Raw genomic sequence first — 17,023 nt, 5'->3', positions numbered from 1 at the left:
AATTCATTTCTTGAAAACTTTTTCAAAATTCTAAGGTTAACCTCTTGCAATTTTTTTGGGTCAAAATTTATTAAAATTGCAAGACTAACCCCTTGCAAAATTCATTTCTTTGAAAATTTTTCAAATTCTTAGGTTAACCCCAGGAAAATCAATTTGGTCAAAATTGATTAAAATTGAGAGATTAACCCCTTACAAAATTAATTTCTTATAAACTTTTTTGAAATTCCTATGTTAACCCCTTGCAGCAAATATATGGCAAAATACAACAATCAGACAAACCACAATACGTTTGTTGATTTTTTATAACATTGTTATTGCAGGTTTGTAAATTTTTAAGTTATATAAAATTGCGCGCACCATTTTGCCAAACCAGGTTTAACCTCAAAAAACATTTTGAAAAAAAAAATGAACAGAAAGGTTTCGTCATAAATAACGTTAAAATATCTTTTTTCTACAATGGTAATACAAGAATCCATTTCAGGGTAAGTAAAAATTATATCAGAAATTATGTCCAAGGTTTTACAGAGAGTACAGCAGCTACACAGCAACTGACTTGGAAAGCAACAGATGTAAGTAGCTTCTTTGGCCAAATACAAGTGAGTTAATGTTTTAAGTAAAAATAAACTTTAATAGGGCAATCTTTCATTGATACTAAAGTAAGTTGAAGTTTAAATAAGAAGCTTTTTAATACACAAACCATGTAGCTTTCTTTCTGTCAATCTGTCAGAACTGTCAGTTAATTCTGACTTGAAGCAACAAAACAAGTTGAACAAAATTTTTTTATTATGAGAACATTTCATGTCATGAGAAGCATTTGACGCATTTTTTTCTATATTACCATCCTGGTGATGTACAAGAGTGTCTCTAGGCAGTATGACAAATACTGCACACTTTGAACATTCTGTCCTTATCAGATCTAGCATAAGGTATGACAGAAATGATTACAGCATTGCTCCTAAATCCTCAAGGCTCTAAACGGGCTATGACACCAACATGCATACCAAAATCCAATTGAGTCTATGAATCGGTACTGAGTGAGGCATTAGCATGTAGGCAATATGTCTGTTTTCCAGTAACCATGGTAACCATGACAGAGTCAGCCATTTTGGTCAACAGCCTCAGCTATTTACAGCAGCAGAACACAAAACAAAAACTGAATGTGTAGCTACAAATGTTATCAAAAACATGTCCTAATACTGATCAAACTGAAAAAAGATTTTAAATATATTTTACCTCAGCACAATGGCAATTGAGTGGGGGGAGTGCCCCCTCCCCCACATTTTTGACTGGGGGCATGCCCCTCCCCCTTTTTGCAGGTCCTATATGGGGTGGGGATGAATGGATCAGTCTATTAACGGCTGATACCTGATGGTTTCGCAACTAGCCCCCCTCTCCTACTTAGAACATTGTTCCTCTGCCGTTACCTCAGTGCCATTTTCACATACATTTGCATCAGTGCATGCATGTTTTTAATGACTGTGTATCTAACTCAAAAGCACTATTAACTGCACACTTCTAACAGCGTTGAATCAGTGTATTACCAATTATTTAGTGTTTGAGAAGCTGCCAAGTAAAATTACATGAACATTTCTGAACAATGAAATTTCCCAAAAATTTCAGCTGAGTAACGCATATTTTATCAAAAAGGGACTGAGATCTGAAAAACGGTACACAATACAGCAGAAGTAGTGGGTTCCTTTAACACCAATATAAAAGTTATCAAATATGAGGCGGTTCCTTTACAGCAGAACTGCATGAATTTTTTACGCCCCCCCTCAAAAAAATTGGGGGTGGGCGGGGTCTTCATCTGCTGACCATGCAGCAACCATACCAAAATGCCCTTGTTTGCCCTCACTAAAAAAAGAAGTCACACATACGTAGTCTGCAGACTGTGTGAGATGCTGTTTGTCTGCCCAAGGGACATTACATCACTGCGAGATAAGTAGCACCCTCCGTTGTACATGATGAATTCATAATTACTGTATTTACAGAGCCTTTAACCAATACATCCCGTCAACGTGACGTACACCTGATTGGACACATCAATTCCCTGGAGTGGTATCAGCCCATCATGAGCAAACATAAAACAAAATCCTCCCAAAAACAGGACAAGATCATGTTTATGTATAAAATCCATACATACCGAGGCTGTTCATAAGAGTTTCCATATTACAAAAGGACAAAGGTTATTACATCTGAGCCTGGTTCCAATATAATCATTTCTCTTCGCGGCAGATAAATCACAAGTGATCTGCTCTTTAAACTTTATATGCATAGATCAACACACAGTTTGTCTCTGCGTTGGAAGTCAATTCCTAGCTCCATTGGCAGATCAAATCAGGTCAGATCATCTCCATGGAACCTTGAGGTAACACTTCATCTGATCCAGTATAAATATTTGAGTGAATTATTCTTATTTGAGCAATAAGTTTTAACAACTTTTAGGGAGAAACGATGGTTTGAACTTTAACATACTTGGGTCATTCTATAAATCAAGGGTCCCATTTCTGTCGTGTCCCTGTCACATCAGACATTTGATTTTGTAGACTTTCAGAGCACATTATCTATTTTCCAAGAGTGATGAATTAATGCAAATTACCTGCCAGTGATATTTCTAATTACATAGGTCAGGTGTAACAGGTACACACAAATGTCACACTTTTTGGACCCCGAGTTTATAGAATGGCTCATTTATGTTTATTCTTATAAAGTTCAATGTACCCCACAAAACACTGCAGTTCCAAACTGCACTATTAACACACTCAGGGAAATGTAGGCTATACTTTATCCTGGCCCTGCTGAACTGCTGCACCCAACCAGGTGTGTTTAACTTGTCCCATGTGGAACAGTGTCATATTGACCTCATTTTGGAATGCTAGGATGCCAAGCTGCGTATGCGAGGCCTCGTTGACGGCCCGCGACATGACACACATGCGGTACTGCTCGGCGGTCAAGTTCATCTGGCACTCTTTCGGATGGTACAGGTGGAAGATGGTGGGATCGGTCACGCGGATGATCTTCAGGTCTGACTGGATGTAGCGCCGGTAGAGGTCCACGTCTTCGCCCCCCCAACCCTTGATGTCCATATTGAAGCCCTTGATGCTCAGGAAGTCTGACCGATACTGACAGGTCATCCCAAAGCCGAAATCCCTCCAGAACCCCACCTCCTGGTGGACGACCAACTGAGGGGTGTCGGGCATGGCGTCGTTGACAGCGTGAACGATCTTCGGGTTGTACAGGCTGAAGACGATGGGGTAGTACACCGTCCTGCCGGGCACGGTGTGGTACCGGCAATGCTCGAGGAATTCCTTGGTGAACGCGATGTCCACGTCGCAGAAGAACATCAGCACGTCGCTCCCGTCCCAGCTCTGCACTCCCTCCTCCAGGCCCCGCCCACGGGAAAAGGGGAGGTTCAGGCGTATGAGCTTGTAGCTGTGGAAGTTGTACTGGTGGGCCATATTGAAGAGAACTGAATGGATTTCACTTAGTCCTTCTTCGCCAAAGTACACCACTGTCAGGTACACAAGCATCCTGTTGTCCAGGCACACAGACTTAAACCGCTCGATGAAGGACTTAAACTTGTCTATTCTGCCCGACAACGGAATGATAATATTGACTAATATTTTATTGGTGTCTATGACCTGCGACCGCAGTTTCTGAAGCGGACTGAACGGCCGTAAAATCTCCATACTCTGATAATAGTTTTCTTGTGCACCGCGAAACACTAGGTTGTAGTACGTTCCGATAGTCCGCTCTGATTTAAATATCCCATCCACGAAGTTATCAATAGAAAAGCTATTGAAAGTGTTGTCCTTTTTCTTGTTCAGAATATCAATTGCAAAGTAGACAGCCTCCACCAGGTCCTCCTTTCTGTCGCCCCGTGGTCTCTGGGAGGGACGGTGGGGCAGGCCACTGTCCAGTGAGTAGACCAGCTTGGAGTTGAGGCTACTGAAAGGCACCACGTCGTACTCGCTGTGCAGCGGCTTGTGCATGTCAATCTTAGCCATCTGCTGCCGGACGAAATCTGAGAGGTCATCGTGGGTGTCCACGTCGCTGGAGCGCTGGGCCCGTATCCCGCCCTCCACCTCCTTGTACTTTTGGGGCTCCTCCACCTGCTGGGTGCCACCGGCCTGGTGCTTCTTGAGCTCCCGCTTCAGCTCCCGGATCTGCTGCTTCAGGGACGCCACCTCCTGGTTGTGCTTCTCCTCTTGCTCACTGAGGGAGGCGATGCAGTCGTCATGGTACTGGATGTCGCGAGATCTCACCTGGAGGGACTGATCAACCTAGTGAAAGAAATGGATGCCGAAAATGACAAATATGGTCCGACTTCTGCAGATGAATGCAAACCATGACCTCAGAAGAAATGGTGGAAAACGAAGAGAATAATCAAAAGCGGCAGATATGAAACTATTCCAAGATGGGAATATCTGAACTGAGGATGGGACGTTTAAATGTTTAAACAAAACAAGTTCCAAATGCATTTACTGATTTTCCCAAATGTTTAAACGGAACCGCCCCTTTTTAGATGTTTGACACATACTTTTTGGAGAAAAAGTGGATTCTAAAACAATAAACACTGCTTGTTTAAATGCCCTAACATCAGTCTACATTTTTACATTGGTTAGACAATGTGCATTATTGAACTACATAATTAGCATATATGAGAACACCGAGGTCGGCGGCGGCCTCTGTAAAGTGCTGGCAGAACGTTTGAACAGTATGGGAAAGTTCATATCAAATGGAAATTTCTGAACAGTAAATCCACTTTCAAATTGCCATCATAATTAGCAGTATACACGTATATCCTCATTTAGGATAAAGGGGTCACCGCACCTGGTCATTCCAAAACACAGTGCACACTTTGCAATTTTCTGTACACACTTTAAAGCGTACCTGGTCCATGGGCTTTGGGACGGCCGCCTGCTGGCTGCTGCTGTTGATGCAGGTGTCCTGGTTGGCCAGCAAGAGCAGGAGGCCCAGGCAGAAGATGATGCCAAACTTGATGCAGTTCTGCAAGGAGGGCAGCCGCATCTTGCAGAGCGGCCAGCGGGCGGGAGGCTGAGGCTGCCCGTGGGAGTTGGCCATGGCCGATGGCTCTACTTGCACTTTGGACATCTGTGGTGGAATGTTAAGAGGGCAAGGAACGGTTGATGAGCTTAGCGTATTTTCGGACTGGGAGTCCTTCGGGAAGGACTGGGTGCTTGAACTACCCACAAGAAGGGTTAGTGTTTACCATTTTCTAACGTCACATTATCAGGCCTTTTTAATGATGACTGTATGTCCTACAGGTAGCTGGCCAAAAACCCAACTTTCAAGAGAGGCGAGATATATCTTCAGCCTTTGCCAATACAACCAACTGCTACAAATACTGCTCCTTGAAATTACAGGTACTTGTAAAAATCTAATAAGTGACACCACTCCAAGGCACCACTCTCAACTGGTATTCACTGCAGCAGCAGGCCACGTACGGTGACCAAATTCAATTTAACCACACAACAGTCCTCCTCCATGGGCTTTTCAGATGTTTTATGTGCAGAACAAAGAGAGGATTACATCTGCATTCAGAGGTGGGGGGGGCAGTTAATGTTTAACCTATCTGGATGACCTGTGAATACTGACTGCTCCACATGGCCTCTCCTGCAAAATACTTCAATGTGACTCTTTACACAACACTGGCTTGATCTTTTTTTTTTCCCTTTGCAAAATATGTCGGCCATTTTTAATTATTTAAGGAAAGTACAGACTACTGATCAGTACACAAACCAGTTCCATGTGGGTAAGTCCAGAAATTAGGGGTCCAAAAGTGTGACATTTTCGTGTCCCTGTTACACACAAAAAAAAGGACACGAAAACAAATGGACCCCTAATTTCTGGACTTACCCACTTACAAAATCATTTGTCGGATGTGACAGGGGCATGATAAAACTTGGACCCGTAATTTCTGGAACCACCCATGTACCATTCATAATTCTTCCTTTTTCCCCAAGACAAACTCACAAACATCTCACTGTAACAAACTTTCAAACATCTGCCTTTCTTTGCTCTCAAGTCTTTGACTTGTTCATGCTGCTATTCGGGGAAATCAATTTTTATTGGATCTGAAATCTTTCCAGCGACTCTGTAGAGATGACAACTCCTATCGTATTGGCAGCAAAGACATCTCCCTCCCCCATGACTTCAATTAAGCGATCTTCCTGATGGAAAGCCATTGGTGGATAAACTTAGGTCACTTAGGATGGCCTGTCTTGCTGTATTAAACATGATTTAGGGAAATGGACGTCATGATTGATTTGGCAGATGGACAACCAGCAAACGTGATCATAATTTCTTTTTCATCACCACTGCTCTTCAAGATGTAACAAGACTCTACAGGCCCAAGAACCAACACACATAACAGAACAGTAAGACTCAGTGATCAAGAGCTAATTTTCCGTGTCTGCCAAATATATGAGGTGGTACAAACATACATGCATGTAATAAGACTTGAAGCTTGAGAAACTAGACGACCTGTGTATTTCCAGTACTTGTTCATGCAAACAGGTATGCCAGATATTTCCAAGAGTTTGCTAGGTCCTTTCACAGTTCTTGTCCTCTCGCTGCGAGCCTAATCACTGGTACATTGTATTTCTTCATTTCAGGTAACTCAGCCAGCACTGCTCCGGTACTGAACCTGTGGCCTGTTACCTAATCTCACATTTTACTTTTCCTTTGGGACAGTGTTGTATTCAAGTCCATCACACAAGTCCTTTCACAAGTCCCGTCACAAGTCCCTTCACAAGGCCACTCATACATGCAAGCGACAGGGTGAACAATGACAAAGGAATGCTTTTATCCCAACTCATTTGAATAGCTTGTGAATTGGCTTAAGACTGAATGGCCTGGTGTGATGGACTTACAGGGACTTGTGAGGCACTCCAATACAACAATGCTTGGGACTAATTGGTAAAAGAATCCACAACGATGCTGTAATGGAATATGTCTGAGTTGGTACTGGATGCCGAGACTGGAAGAAAGGGCAAAGGCAGGGCTGCTTAAAAGGGATTGAATTGCATGAAACTTCAACACCGGACAATTATGGATGCCGGAGGGAAAAATGACAAAAAGCTGCTTCGAACACAGTAAATAATAAATAAAGGCAACAAAAACGGTTACCATAGTAACTGTTTGATAACGCTAATTAATGCCAACCCTCTCAGCACCCTCAAATTCACGGTACTTAATAGTTTCAACACCAATTACACTTTTATTGATTTCATCAGTTACACGTAAATTCTTTATTTTTCCTTCCAAAAGTTATTTGATGGTGTAAAAGCTGGCCTAAATCAGTCAAGCACACTCTTGGAGAAAAACATACTCAATGCTGAGTTTATGTTTATCCTCTTGGATTACAGAGAAAAAAATACTACAATGGAATTGTACATGTACGTGTACATGTATGTAACTTACATGTAACATATCCAAGCATCAAAGGACATGAATGTGACAGAAAGTACCGGTACATGAAGGTGACAGAAAAGAAACGCTGGCAGGTCCCTGGAAGCAATCGTTAAATAGCAGTTTAAAAAAAAAAAAGGAAGTAATATGGTTCGATGCACTTTCACTGTACAACATACATGTACAGTGCACATGCCAGGTACCGGTACATGTACAGTCAAGGATTCAAAAAGTACAGTGACCTTAACCCTAACCCCCAACGGTTGTTGGCCCTAACCTTCCCCATTCACACAAAGTTAAACACACAGAGGTTGTTGGACTTGGTTTTTCTGAGGTATGCTAAACCCAATGCAAAAGCCAGCTGTCTGGGCCTACCAGATCTATCCCCACAGAATTAAACACTTTACCACTGTTTAATTCTGTGTGGTTGGGGAACGTTAGGGTTAATGTCGTTTCAATGATGTACATGTATATTCAGGCTTGTCGCTGTAAAATACAGACACACAAGACTGATCTGAATTACGAAATAATAAAGCACGGAAAAAACAGGACCCCAAATATGATAAATGTCACCATCTAAGATCTATGATTTTACAATGTACCTGTATGTATGTACGGTACATGTACATGTACATGTCTCTCTAATGACATGCTGGGGACTACAGCCTTTCTGCTATTCGTACATTCCGACCAACAACTCTCCAAAAGGTTTCAGCATGTACCAGTATGGACAGGAAGGCACCGTGCAAGCACGTCATTCAAACCTTGTTTACAATGCATCTACCCTATGCTGAAGCTATCACCTTGTTACTCATAGTTTTCCTGGAGGCTGACTACATAGCCAAGTCTTTTCTCGATGCTTTAAGTCACCATTGCCGAGAGAGATTTCTATTGTACATTATTGACTACATGTACATGTATCGCAGTGATAGAAAAACAAAGGAGGAAATCCAAGACATACAAGCAATCAAACGATTTAACACATAATCTCGTGACAGGAAAAGCTGTCGAGGGGAAATGATTTCCCACCAGAGTATCAGACCATATCGTGGACTACAGTATTCCGGCAGTGCAATGAACCATCTTCTACTGGCAGCCATGAACCAAAATGCACCCATCTTCGGCAGTGCGTGATCTTCATTACATGTACATGTCTATACAACCATCCTACCAAACATCAATCCCATATATGGAGATCCAGGAAGCATGTATATGCTCGAATCTTCAAACTGACCTTGAATTTGGACTTGTGTGGTTTGTCCACCCATTAGAAGAAATCAAATTACCACTATTTGGCTTGAATTTCGCATGTCAGTGGGCAAGGTCTATGCTCATGTGCCAGTACATACATGTAGGCATGTACACAATATCTGCACTTCCAGTAAGGTACAATATCATGCACAAGGTACAACGTAAGACAAGCCTGCACCCTGTAACTCCACTGTACTTTCAAGAGATCTGCTCCGCAAAACCATGACACAAGAAACCCAGATTCTACATGTTTTGGCAGTAGGGCATTTTGGTTCTCTAATGTTAGGCCAGTGTTTGATTTCATTAATGTAAGTGCAAACAAAAAAGACATTTCATAAGTGAAACTTGGAAGTTATTTCTAATTAGTAGCAGTGCGCATTTCAAACAGACCTGTTTCTTTGGAATAAGGCAATTTTCAACCATTTCTTAACTTAAAAGGCTGTAAAAAATATGGAAGGGTACCAACTACATTTGTAATTTACTCTGTGCAAATTATTCAGGCTTCTAACAAACGAGTGGCTCTGGCGAATTTTAACCCAGTTTGTAAGGTTTGGTTGCATACAGGTGTACATGTATATGTACTGTACATGTATTTCAAGAAATCACAAGTAAATTACATGTACATGTGGGAGTAAGAGTATAATTTATGGCTGGCCCCTTTTAAACCTTGACCTTTCATACAGTATCGTAGATGAGGAAGAACAGAGGATCAGATAGCTTGTTGGTTTCCTCTCCTTTTTGTTTTTTCACTGTACTCACTCCAACAGCCAGGTCATGAGTCATTATCTACCTACTGCAGGCTAGTCCCTAGACTCCCTGGTCAGTAATGCGCAATTCCTTTGTGTGTGTGTGTGGGGGGGGGGGGGAACCGACTGGACTGGATGGATGTGGGGGGGGGAGTCGCCGATCACAATCTTGTAACTGTTTACATAAAGACTGTTCCACTTGCTAAAATTTAACCGGACAAAAATGGCTACTGCACATATAAATTATTAATCAATTAACCCTTAAATACAGTCAGCGGAGTGCTGCCAGAAGCATCTAATCTTGAAATGCATACAACTGTACATCTGAAAGATTTACTTCAAAGGACAGAACCACAAACTCAAAGAGGTTAACAAACTACTTCTTCTTTGTGGAATATTGGACAAACACCAGGATGAAACTGAAATCCGAGAGATAATAAACACACACTTACCAACTATGCAAAATGTCGCATTGCCCGCATAACTGCTTTATGAGGGAAAAATTTATCATTGGGGGGCATTCCGAGATGCTCGGTGTCATCAATACCATCATCTCCAGATTGAGGGGCAGCGGATACCGTGAGAGAAACAGGACGGTCCCGAGGAAGCTTGTTTACATCATCAACCGGGTCCTCAGAGATGCTGGGCCGGAGCCCATCTTTAAGAGCACATCACCACGGGGCTGCAGGAGAATTACCAGAAAAGATTTGATGTCAACAACCGTGCACTGCAGATCTACTGAAGCATAGTATGCTACTTGTACATAAATGTACTGTGTTGGCATGACTGCATCTGCTTTGTCAGGCCGAGTGACGGAAGCGAAAAATAACAAATCTGTGACCTAACCTGGGCTGTCTGGGGCACAAGCTAACAAAACAACTATGCTGTACCTTTTTTTTTTTTTTTTCTCTCTCTCTGTTTTTTCCCAGGGAGCTATTAAAGTCACTTTTAATCTGATGATATAGAGGTCTGAAGTCAGCTGTGCTGTGGCAAGAAGTCAGAGACAATGCACCGCCACCGTCTGGCACCGCTGCAGATTGATGGCCACTGGTGAACCATTGAGCCACCAGATGCTGCAGCTCAGAAGTGCAACGGGGAACAATAAATTACAAAGGAACAAACCATGGAGGATAAACTGATGCAACTGCAACAGTTCAGAGCTCAGTTCCATGAAGCAGAGTCTTGGCCCAGAGAACAGGGCAGGGTGCCAACCAGCCAATTCCCAATAAGAGCCACAGTTACAGCTCACCACATGTTGTTTCGGAGCCACTAATGGTATTTTTCATGCAGCGATAAATTTATACAACTTCATTCTTGCCAAGTGCTCAGGCTTTCAAGTCACCGTTTGGCTACAACTGGACACCTGTGAGTCTATATACATGTAAGGCCATGTAAAAAAAAAAAACAAATTGGTGATCATCCCCGCCCAACCCTCCAAAATGCCTCCGACCCATTTTTTAAAAATATTTTTTATTTTCCAAAAAATGGGAGGAAAATGCAAAAAAAAGCACCAAAAAATTACATGATTACGGATCCCAAGCTTACCCGTCGGTCCGAGAATTGGCACATTCTCATTTCTTTGTTTTTCACTGGTTTTTAGTCTTAACCCTAACTCCCTAGGGTGTGTGCAAAATCATATTAAAATTGGAGGATTCAGGGCTGTTAGGGTTAATATAGATACAAGGTTCCTGTTATAACAAGGTAATAGACTGCAGTCCTAAGGACCTTTTAATAACAGGGTTCGACTGTACATGTACCAGTGTCTTGCATAATCTTGCCATCATTTAAACACAGGTGGACATTTCTTACCCCTCTCCTCCCTTTATGGGCAAAAAGGATGATCACCCATTTGAAGCAAGATATGGACAGAGAGAGCCCCCCCCGCCTTTGTGTTGGTCATTGTTTGATCAGAATCTCAGGAATTCTTTACAGACTTCTAGGGGGGATGTTAGGTAACAATAGTCTAGAGTGTTGGACAGGTAAGGGGGTACCCCTCCGTCCTATATCTTGCCTGGTATTGTATTTTCTTACCGGTACTGGTACATGGCCTAATACATGTATGTACATGTACCATTCCATAAACATGTGCAATGTATACACATGTACATGTACCATTCCATAAACATGTGAAATGTATACACATGTACCATTCCATAAACATGTGAAATGTGTACACATGTACCATTCTATAAACATGTGAAATGTATACACATGTACCATTCTATAAACATGTGCAATGTATCCACACGTACATGTACCATTCCATAAACATGCGCAATGTATAGTATACACGTACATGTATATACCACACCAGTAGGCCTAACCAGTTGATACCCCAGACCTGGGGGTTTATTTTTATTACTAACAAAAGTTCATTGTGCAGTGTAAAGTACAGCCAAATGTTTAACAGTGAATCATTTTCTACATGTAGCACATTCTAAACTTCCCAAGAAAGCTGAGGTGACATGTGTTAGGGGTGAGATTGACCAATGATAAAAATAGCTGAAAACAGCTGAAAAAGTCATAAAGGAGCTGAACTGTGAAAATCTCCTATACTTTTGTACACAGCCAGTGAGGGAAAAAAAGTTGAAATCCCAAACAGAAAAAGCTGAAATCAGCTAAAATGCTGAGTAATCTCATCCCGGCCACATGTACACACCATGTCATGAAAACTGTGTACAAATCGAATCCTAACCACTCATCCAATGCCACAAATCCAACGTGAGTGACCCCTTATGATAATGTGTCAGCTACATGTACATGTAAGACATTTATGATCCCCGCATAAATTTCAATCTAACACACAGGAGCCTGCCCTTGAAATATTCTAAAGGTCTCAACATTTCCTGGGGGGAGGGTTGTAATGAGTATGGGGACAGGTGAGGATGCATTCATCAAGGCGCCCGTCAAAGCCACTAGTTTGTACTGGTAACGTAAACATGTCATCCCACGGACTAATGAAAGGTCTGATTCCATCGATGTGTAGTCACGCACGAATCACATCGGCCTCTCCTTCCTGACGAGCTTTTACACCACTGTGGGAACTATGCACGCAGCAGCGGCAGCACGCTTCAATTCATTAGGCAAACTCACACAGGAACAGAATGTTGACATGCCGGTCATCTCTCGCACAAAGTGTGAGAAGTTGTCGGGCAAATAAGTACATGTAAACATGTGTATAGGTATGCATGCCAGATACAAGAGACTTTTCCATCACACTGCACGTGGGCTTTTCAGAATCTATTACATCAACTTCAGGGCAAACAAAGCAAGGATTTTGCCATTTGAAAATGGGGTGTCTGCATTTGATTTGCAATGAAAAAAATAAAACCAGGATATCCTTGGAAGGTTTTATAAGCAAAGGCTTACATTGTAAACTGTACAATGTATTGGTGTAACCAAAAAAAAACAAGAATGGCTTCCTGGTGGGTTTCTTTAAAAAAAGATGCTGGGACATCGCTTTACATTAAGCTAAAACACTGGCAACAGGGATAAAAGCATAAAAAAATTGCGTTCTTTTGAGGGTACCAACATTCGCTTCACTTTCATGTTTACACAAACAGCATCTCAACTAACTGAAAAGTCAACTTACGTGTACATCAGTCTCCGTCAAGAAACTTTCCTAAGAAAGCTTAAAAATATTCTGAGGCGATACATGGATGGGACCTCAGAAACAAGTGCTGTGGGGCTGAAATCGCTTTAACAGTCACAAAAACACAATTTCTCACAATTTCTCAAGCCTCCAGACATGACCTGAAGCACATGTGTATTTTCCCCTCACCCAAATCCCCCTTTTACTTTCAGCCAGGGAGGTTACGGCTTCTAATCTGTAATATTCCAGGATGACTTGCCCCATGTCAGTCAACGGGCCCCTTGTGGAAATATCAACTAACCCTGAGGATCATAGGAGTTTTTCACCTTTGCTGAATTGGGCTTGGCTACTATCTACAGGAAACACTAAAGCTTCAAGTTTCTGAAAAAAAAAGAATGCCAGCAAATTTGGCTAAAAAGTAATCACCTCAAATCAAATATCGTACAGCAGCCCTGGGTAAATACTCTTACATGTACATGTACACGTACTTCAAAACCTTGGCCGTGCAGAGGTCAAAATATAATAATAGACTTACACTGCACACCAAGTACCCGGTTAAGTTGTAAGTTCAACCATCACTAATAATTCAACCATGATTTCTGGTGCACTGAGTGTGCACTCAGTGACTCAAATCTCCGACAAAAATGCAGAATTGTACATGTATGGATGTAGGAAAGGTTTTCTGTTAAGGTTTTATTCAAAACTACCAGTGCTTTACGATTCAGTTTTGTATCAAACTTTTTTGTTATCAACCCGTCGCAATCTACACTTTAAAACTGACTTGCTATTATCAACACAGTTAACTGTGGTTTGCCTAGACAATAAGTCTGCTCAACTAATGTTTTACTCTGCCTCAGTCAGCCAAGTATTGGCGATACAAACAGCTCATCTTGCTTCCTGAAAGCTTAATATTTACTGTACTCATCACAGCTGGGTTGAAAGTCTGCTTTGACAGGGAGGATTCATTTCAAACTGTGCACGTCAGCACTTTCTGGCTCTGAAAATCCCATCAGTGAGTCAATCCAAGGTCTGCCTAATACTGGACCAGGCAGGAACCACATGAAGCCTGACATTAATAGGTATGTTACACCAATGGCCCATAAAATATATCTCTGCAAACAGGAAGCCTGTGTATGACACCTGGCCTGCTGCCTACAAAATGTACATGTATGCATGCATACAGGTTACAGGTATATCTAACAGCAAGTACTCCATGTTCCCGTTCAGTCGACTCTCGCGATGTTATTATAATGAGAAAAGTCTCTGAATCCCAATCAATCCCGGTCATATAAAATGCTTGTGATTCCTTTGTTTTATAACGCCTTTCAAAGTTCTGGTTAAATAACAAAGTAAGTTGTGTGGTCCCTCTAACTTTGTTATAGCTGGAGCCGACTGTATTTATAAGCAGGCCTGCATATATGCATCTCTGCAGACTTGGCCTTGAACATAATGTCACACATCTTGGGCATATATCACTTGAATGAATCATAGCATGGGGTTGCATGTACTAGGCAATGTGGTTTACTGTACCGCCATGCTGTATTATGTACAATGTACCGTACATGTGTAACCAAACGAGAAAACAACCGAAAGCTCTGAACAAAAGCATACAAAATCTCCACCCTACATGCCTACATTTCCCTTGAGTCACACAACCAGATGACTGAGACAACCTTTCTAAAAAGTTGATGTACACTACTCAAAATAAAGCTAAGGACCACTTTTTTCTTTCTTTGTAATTTTTTTCCAAGCGACGAGTGGGGTCCAGTTTTTTCATTTTGTCTAGATAGTGTTCTCTTTTGAAGAAAACATTTTTTAAATGTTTCAAAACATCAAATGCACATCTTCAGCAGTAAAACATATCATATAAAAAAAGGATACACAGAATAAAAAGTGATCAACTTTTCTTGAGTAAGGTATATTTGTATGTATAGATACATATATTCATGTACATGTGTGTATATATATGAGCATATTCTTCCCATTTAAATTAAATCACTTGGTTTCTCAGAAAAGACGTTGAGGAAACCTTTCCACCTGTTTTTTTCTGTATCGATCATCACAGTAACTCATGTAGAACTACTCAGAACATAACACACCTGTACAAATAATTGCTGTACGACCATTGTATTCATGAAACAACGGCTGAACAACTTTTAGAGGTCACACAAAACTACATTATGTATGTGCTGCATTACCAAGAGTCCATCCACAATTGCTCCGCCCAAAATGTGGGGATAGTCACTTCAGTTAAGGTGACAATCTCCAGACATGTGCAGGCTGCTCATTTCATTTAGTACGCGAGTAAAAACATGTGAGTGTACCTGTGAGTGCCTGATCCCTACCCTGGGGATTGAAAAGCATGACAAAACTCTGGCATTCGCTGAAAGACCTGAGGCATGAACATGGGGGCGGGGAAGAGTGGGGCAGGTGGGAGGAAGCAATTGTTAGGTGAAAGTATTCTTCAAGAACAGAACAATTTCTATGTCTATCCCCCCCGATACACCACAATTTCAATGTCAATTTAGCAATGCTTGCACTTCTGCATCTTGAATTTTAGGAGCCCCCCCCAGTTTTTTGTCATTTCAATCTTTCAAAACTGGTCAGTCCCCTGAAAAAACAAAGGCAACACTCTCTTTATCGCACTGACCATATGTATGGAAATTTCAAAATGTAAATTGTGAGAAAATGTGACTTTCTTACTGATAAACCAGCCACGCAAATTTGAATCCACCATGTGTCATGTGTTAAAACGTTCCCAATTTTCCCTCATAATTTCCCTCAAAAATCAAAACTCTCACTCTGCTCTCTTTTCACATCAATCTAACAGTTATTGAGCATGGTAAAAAAAAACTATCACAGTCATCTACCTCTTGAGGTGAATCCAAAAGTTAAAATGTACAATGTACGTGTAGGCCTAGGTCTCCCTTCTAATAGGAACAGGTCCTAAAATATACAGCCCCCAAATTTACTGTGGTCTCGGTCTAGGCCTACGCCATACATGTACGCCTTAAGTCTTCCTTGTAAACTGCCAGGCCAACATTAACAACTGGCATGATGACTAGACTAAGGCTCAACCCTCCAGTTTTTTTGCAGTCTAAGTTGAGTAACAGTTTCATAAACACTACACTTTTTCCAGCCAGGACATGTACATGTAGGCCCAGTACCGGTCCTTAGATGTACATGTACATGTACTGTACATGTACACGTTAGTACATGCCTTACGTACATGTTTACTTGTACACTGGAAGAGGTATAATTTCGAGTGGCCGGCGGCATGGATCTTTTCCTAGTACCTCCATGCTCTAGTCTAACCATCTGAGCTAATCACAACTTGAGTTACAATGCACTTTCGTGGAAGATATTAAAGAAGGGCAAAATTAAACAGCAGTGTTACATACATACGTGTACATGTACATTCAAGGTGTTTGCCTATCTAGAAGCCATCAATTTCTTCAACCACGGCCAAACCAGTCATGTCAAATGGTCAACGGGGCAGCCGTCGCAGGTCTAGTTGTACATGTACATATGTATACACGTCACGTCACGCGTCCGTCCGGCCGTAACGTAAGAACACCGTTTGCACTTACGGAAGTGTGGAGAGCGGCCTCATTTGGTGGACAGACTCCAAGGTCACACAATCACAACCAGGCAGGGTTTCAGTTATTTTCAGCCCCGATCAGATATGAATGAAATTTAAGCAGGTGACATTTGCTGGATGAGAAACGGACTGGTCTCCTTCACCTCTCCTATTCTCGGCACGCGTCGATTTTACGCGCTGACGCCACTGCACGTGCTCCCGGCCCGGCCCGTCCAGGGGCGTATGGGGGGGGGGGGGGGGGGGGTGGGGGAAGTTGCCCCCCCCGACACTGCCAATTTCGTTTTCTTCTTCCTTCTTTATAGATCTTTTCAGGATGTTGAAAAAAGTAATTTAGAAACGGTACTATCGCATTTTCTCCAGGGAGTCTTTTTATTTTTTTACCAATGGAAAAAAAAGTCG

At 41.8% G+C, this 17,023-nt stretch overlaps 1 protein-coding gene across 4 annotated transcripts; it reads right to left on the bottom strand.

Annotated features, from left to right (window-relative positions):
* Window positions 1-288: 288 nt before the first annotated feature.
* LOC147795957 (chondroitin sulfate N-acetylgalactosaminyltransferase 1-like) lies at window positions 289-16,809 on the bottom strand. 4 transcript variants are annotated; one of them, XM_087129971.1, is made up of 4 exons: window positions 16,614-16,809; window positions 9,884-10,113; window positions 4,894-5,115; window positions 289-4,283 (listed from the first exon to the last, which is right to left on the bottom strand). In XM_087129971.1, the coding sequence occupies exons 3-4, from the start codon at window positions 5,113-5,115 to the stop codon at window positions 2,778-2,780; spliced, it is 1,728 nt and encodes a 575-aa protein (XP_086986097.1). In that variant the 5' UTR covers window positions 9,884-10,113; window positions 16,614-16,809; the 3' UTR covers window positions 289-2,777. The 4 variants fall into 4 exon arrangements, with proteins under 4 accessions (XP_086986097.1, XP_086986096.1, XP_086986095.1 ...); XM_087129970.1 differs by lacking the exon at window positions 16,614-16,809 and adding an exon at window positions 16,429-16,593; XM_087129969.1 differs by lacking the exon at window positions 16,614-16,809 and adding an exon at window positions 16,425-16,592.
* Window positions 16,810-17,023: the final 214 nt, after the last annotated feature.

Source organism: Acanthaster planci, linkage group LG19 (genome assembly GCF_054643075.1).
Source record: "Acanthaster planci isolate LZ-2023a linkage group LG19, COTS_SCS, whole genome shotgun sequence".
Taxonomy (NCBI): Eukaryota; Metazoa; Echinodermata; class Asteroidea; order Valvatida; family Acanthasteridae; genus Acanthaster; species Acanthaster planci.
Note: the sequence above shows the minus strand (reverse complement) of the source record. Positions and strands in the feature narration are given on the sequence as shown.

What these genes read in the sequence shown, in the direction of transcription:
- LOC147795957 (XM_087129968.1), bottom strand. An exon ending in TCCCAAAGCCCATGGACCAG is followed by an intron (nt 4,284 to 4,893) that starts GTACGCTTTAAA and finishes TTCTTTCACTAG; the next exon opens with GTTGATCAGTCCCTCCAGGT.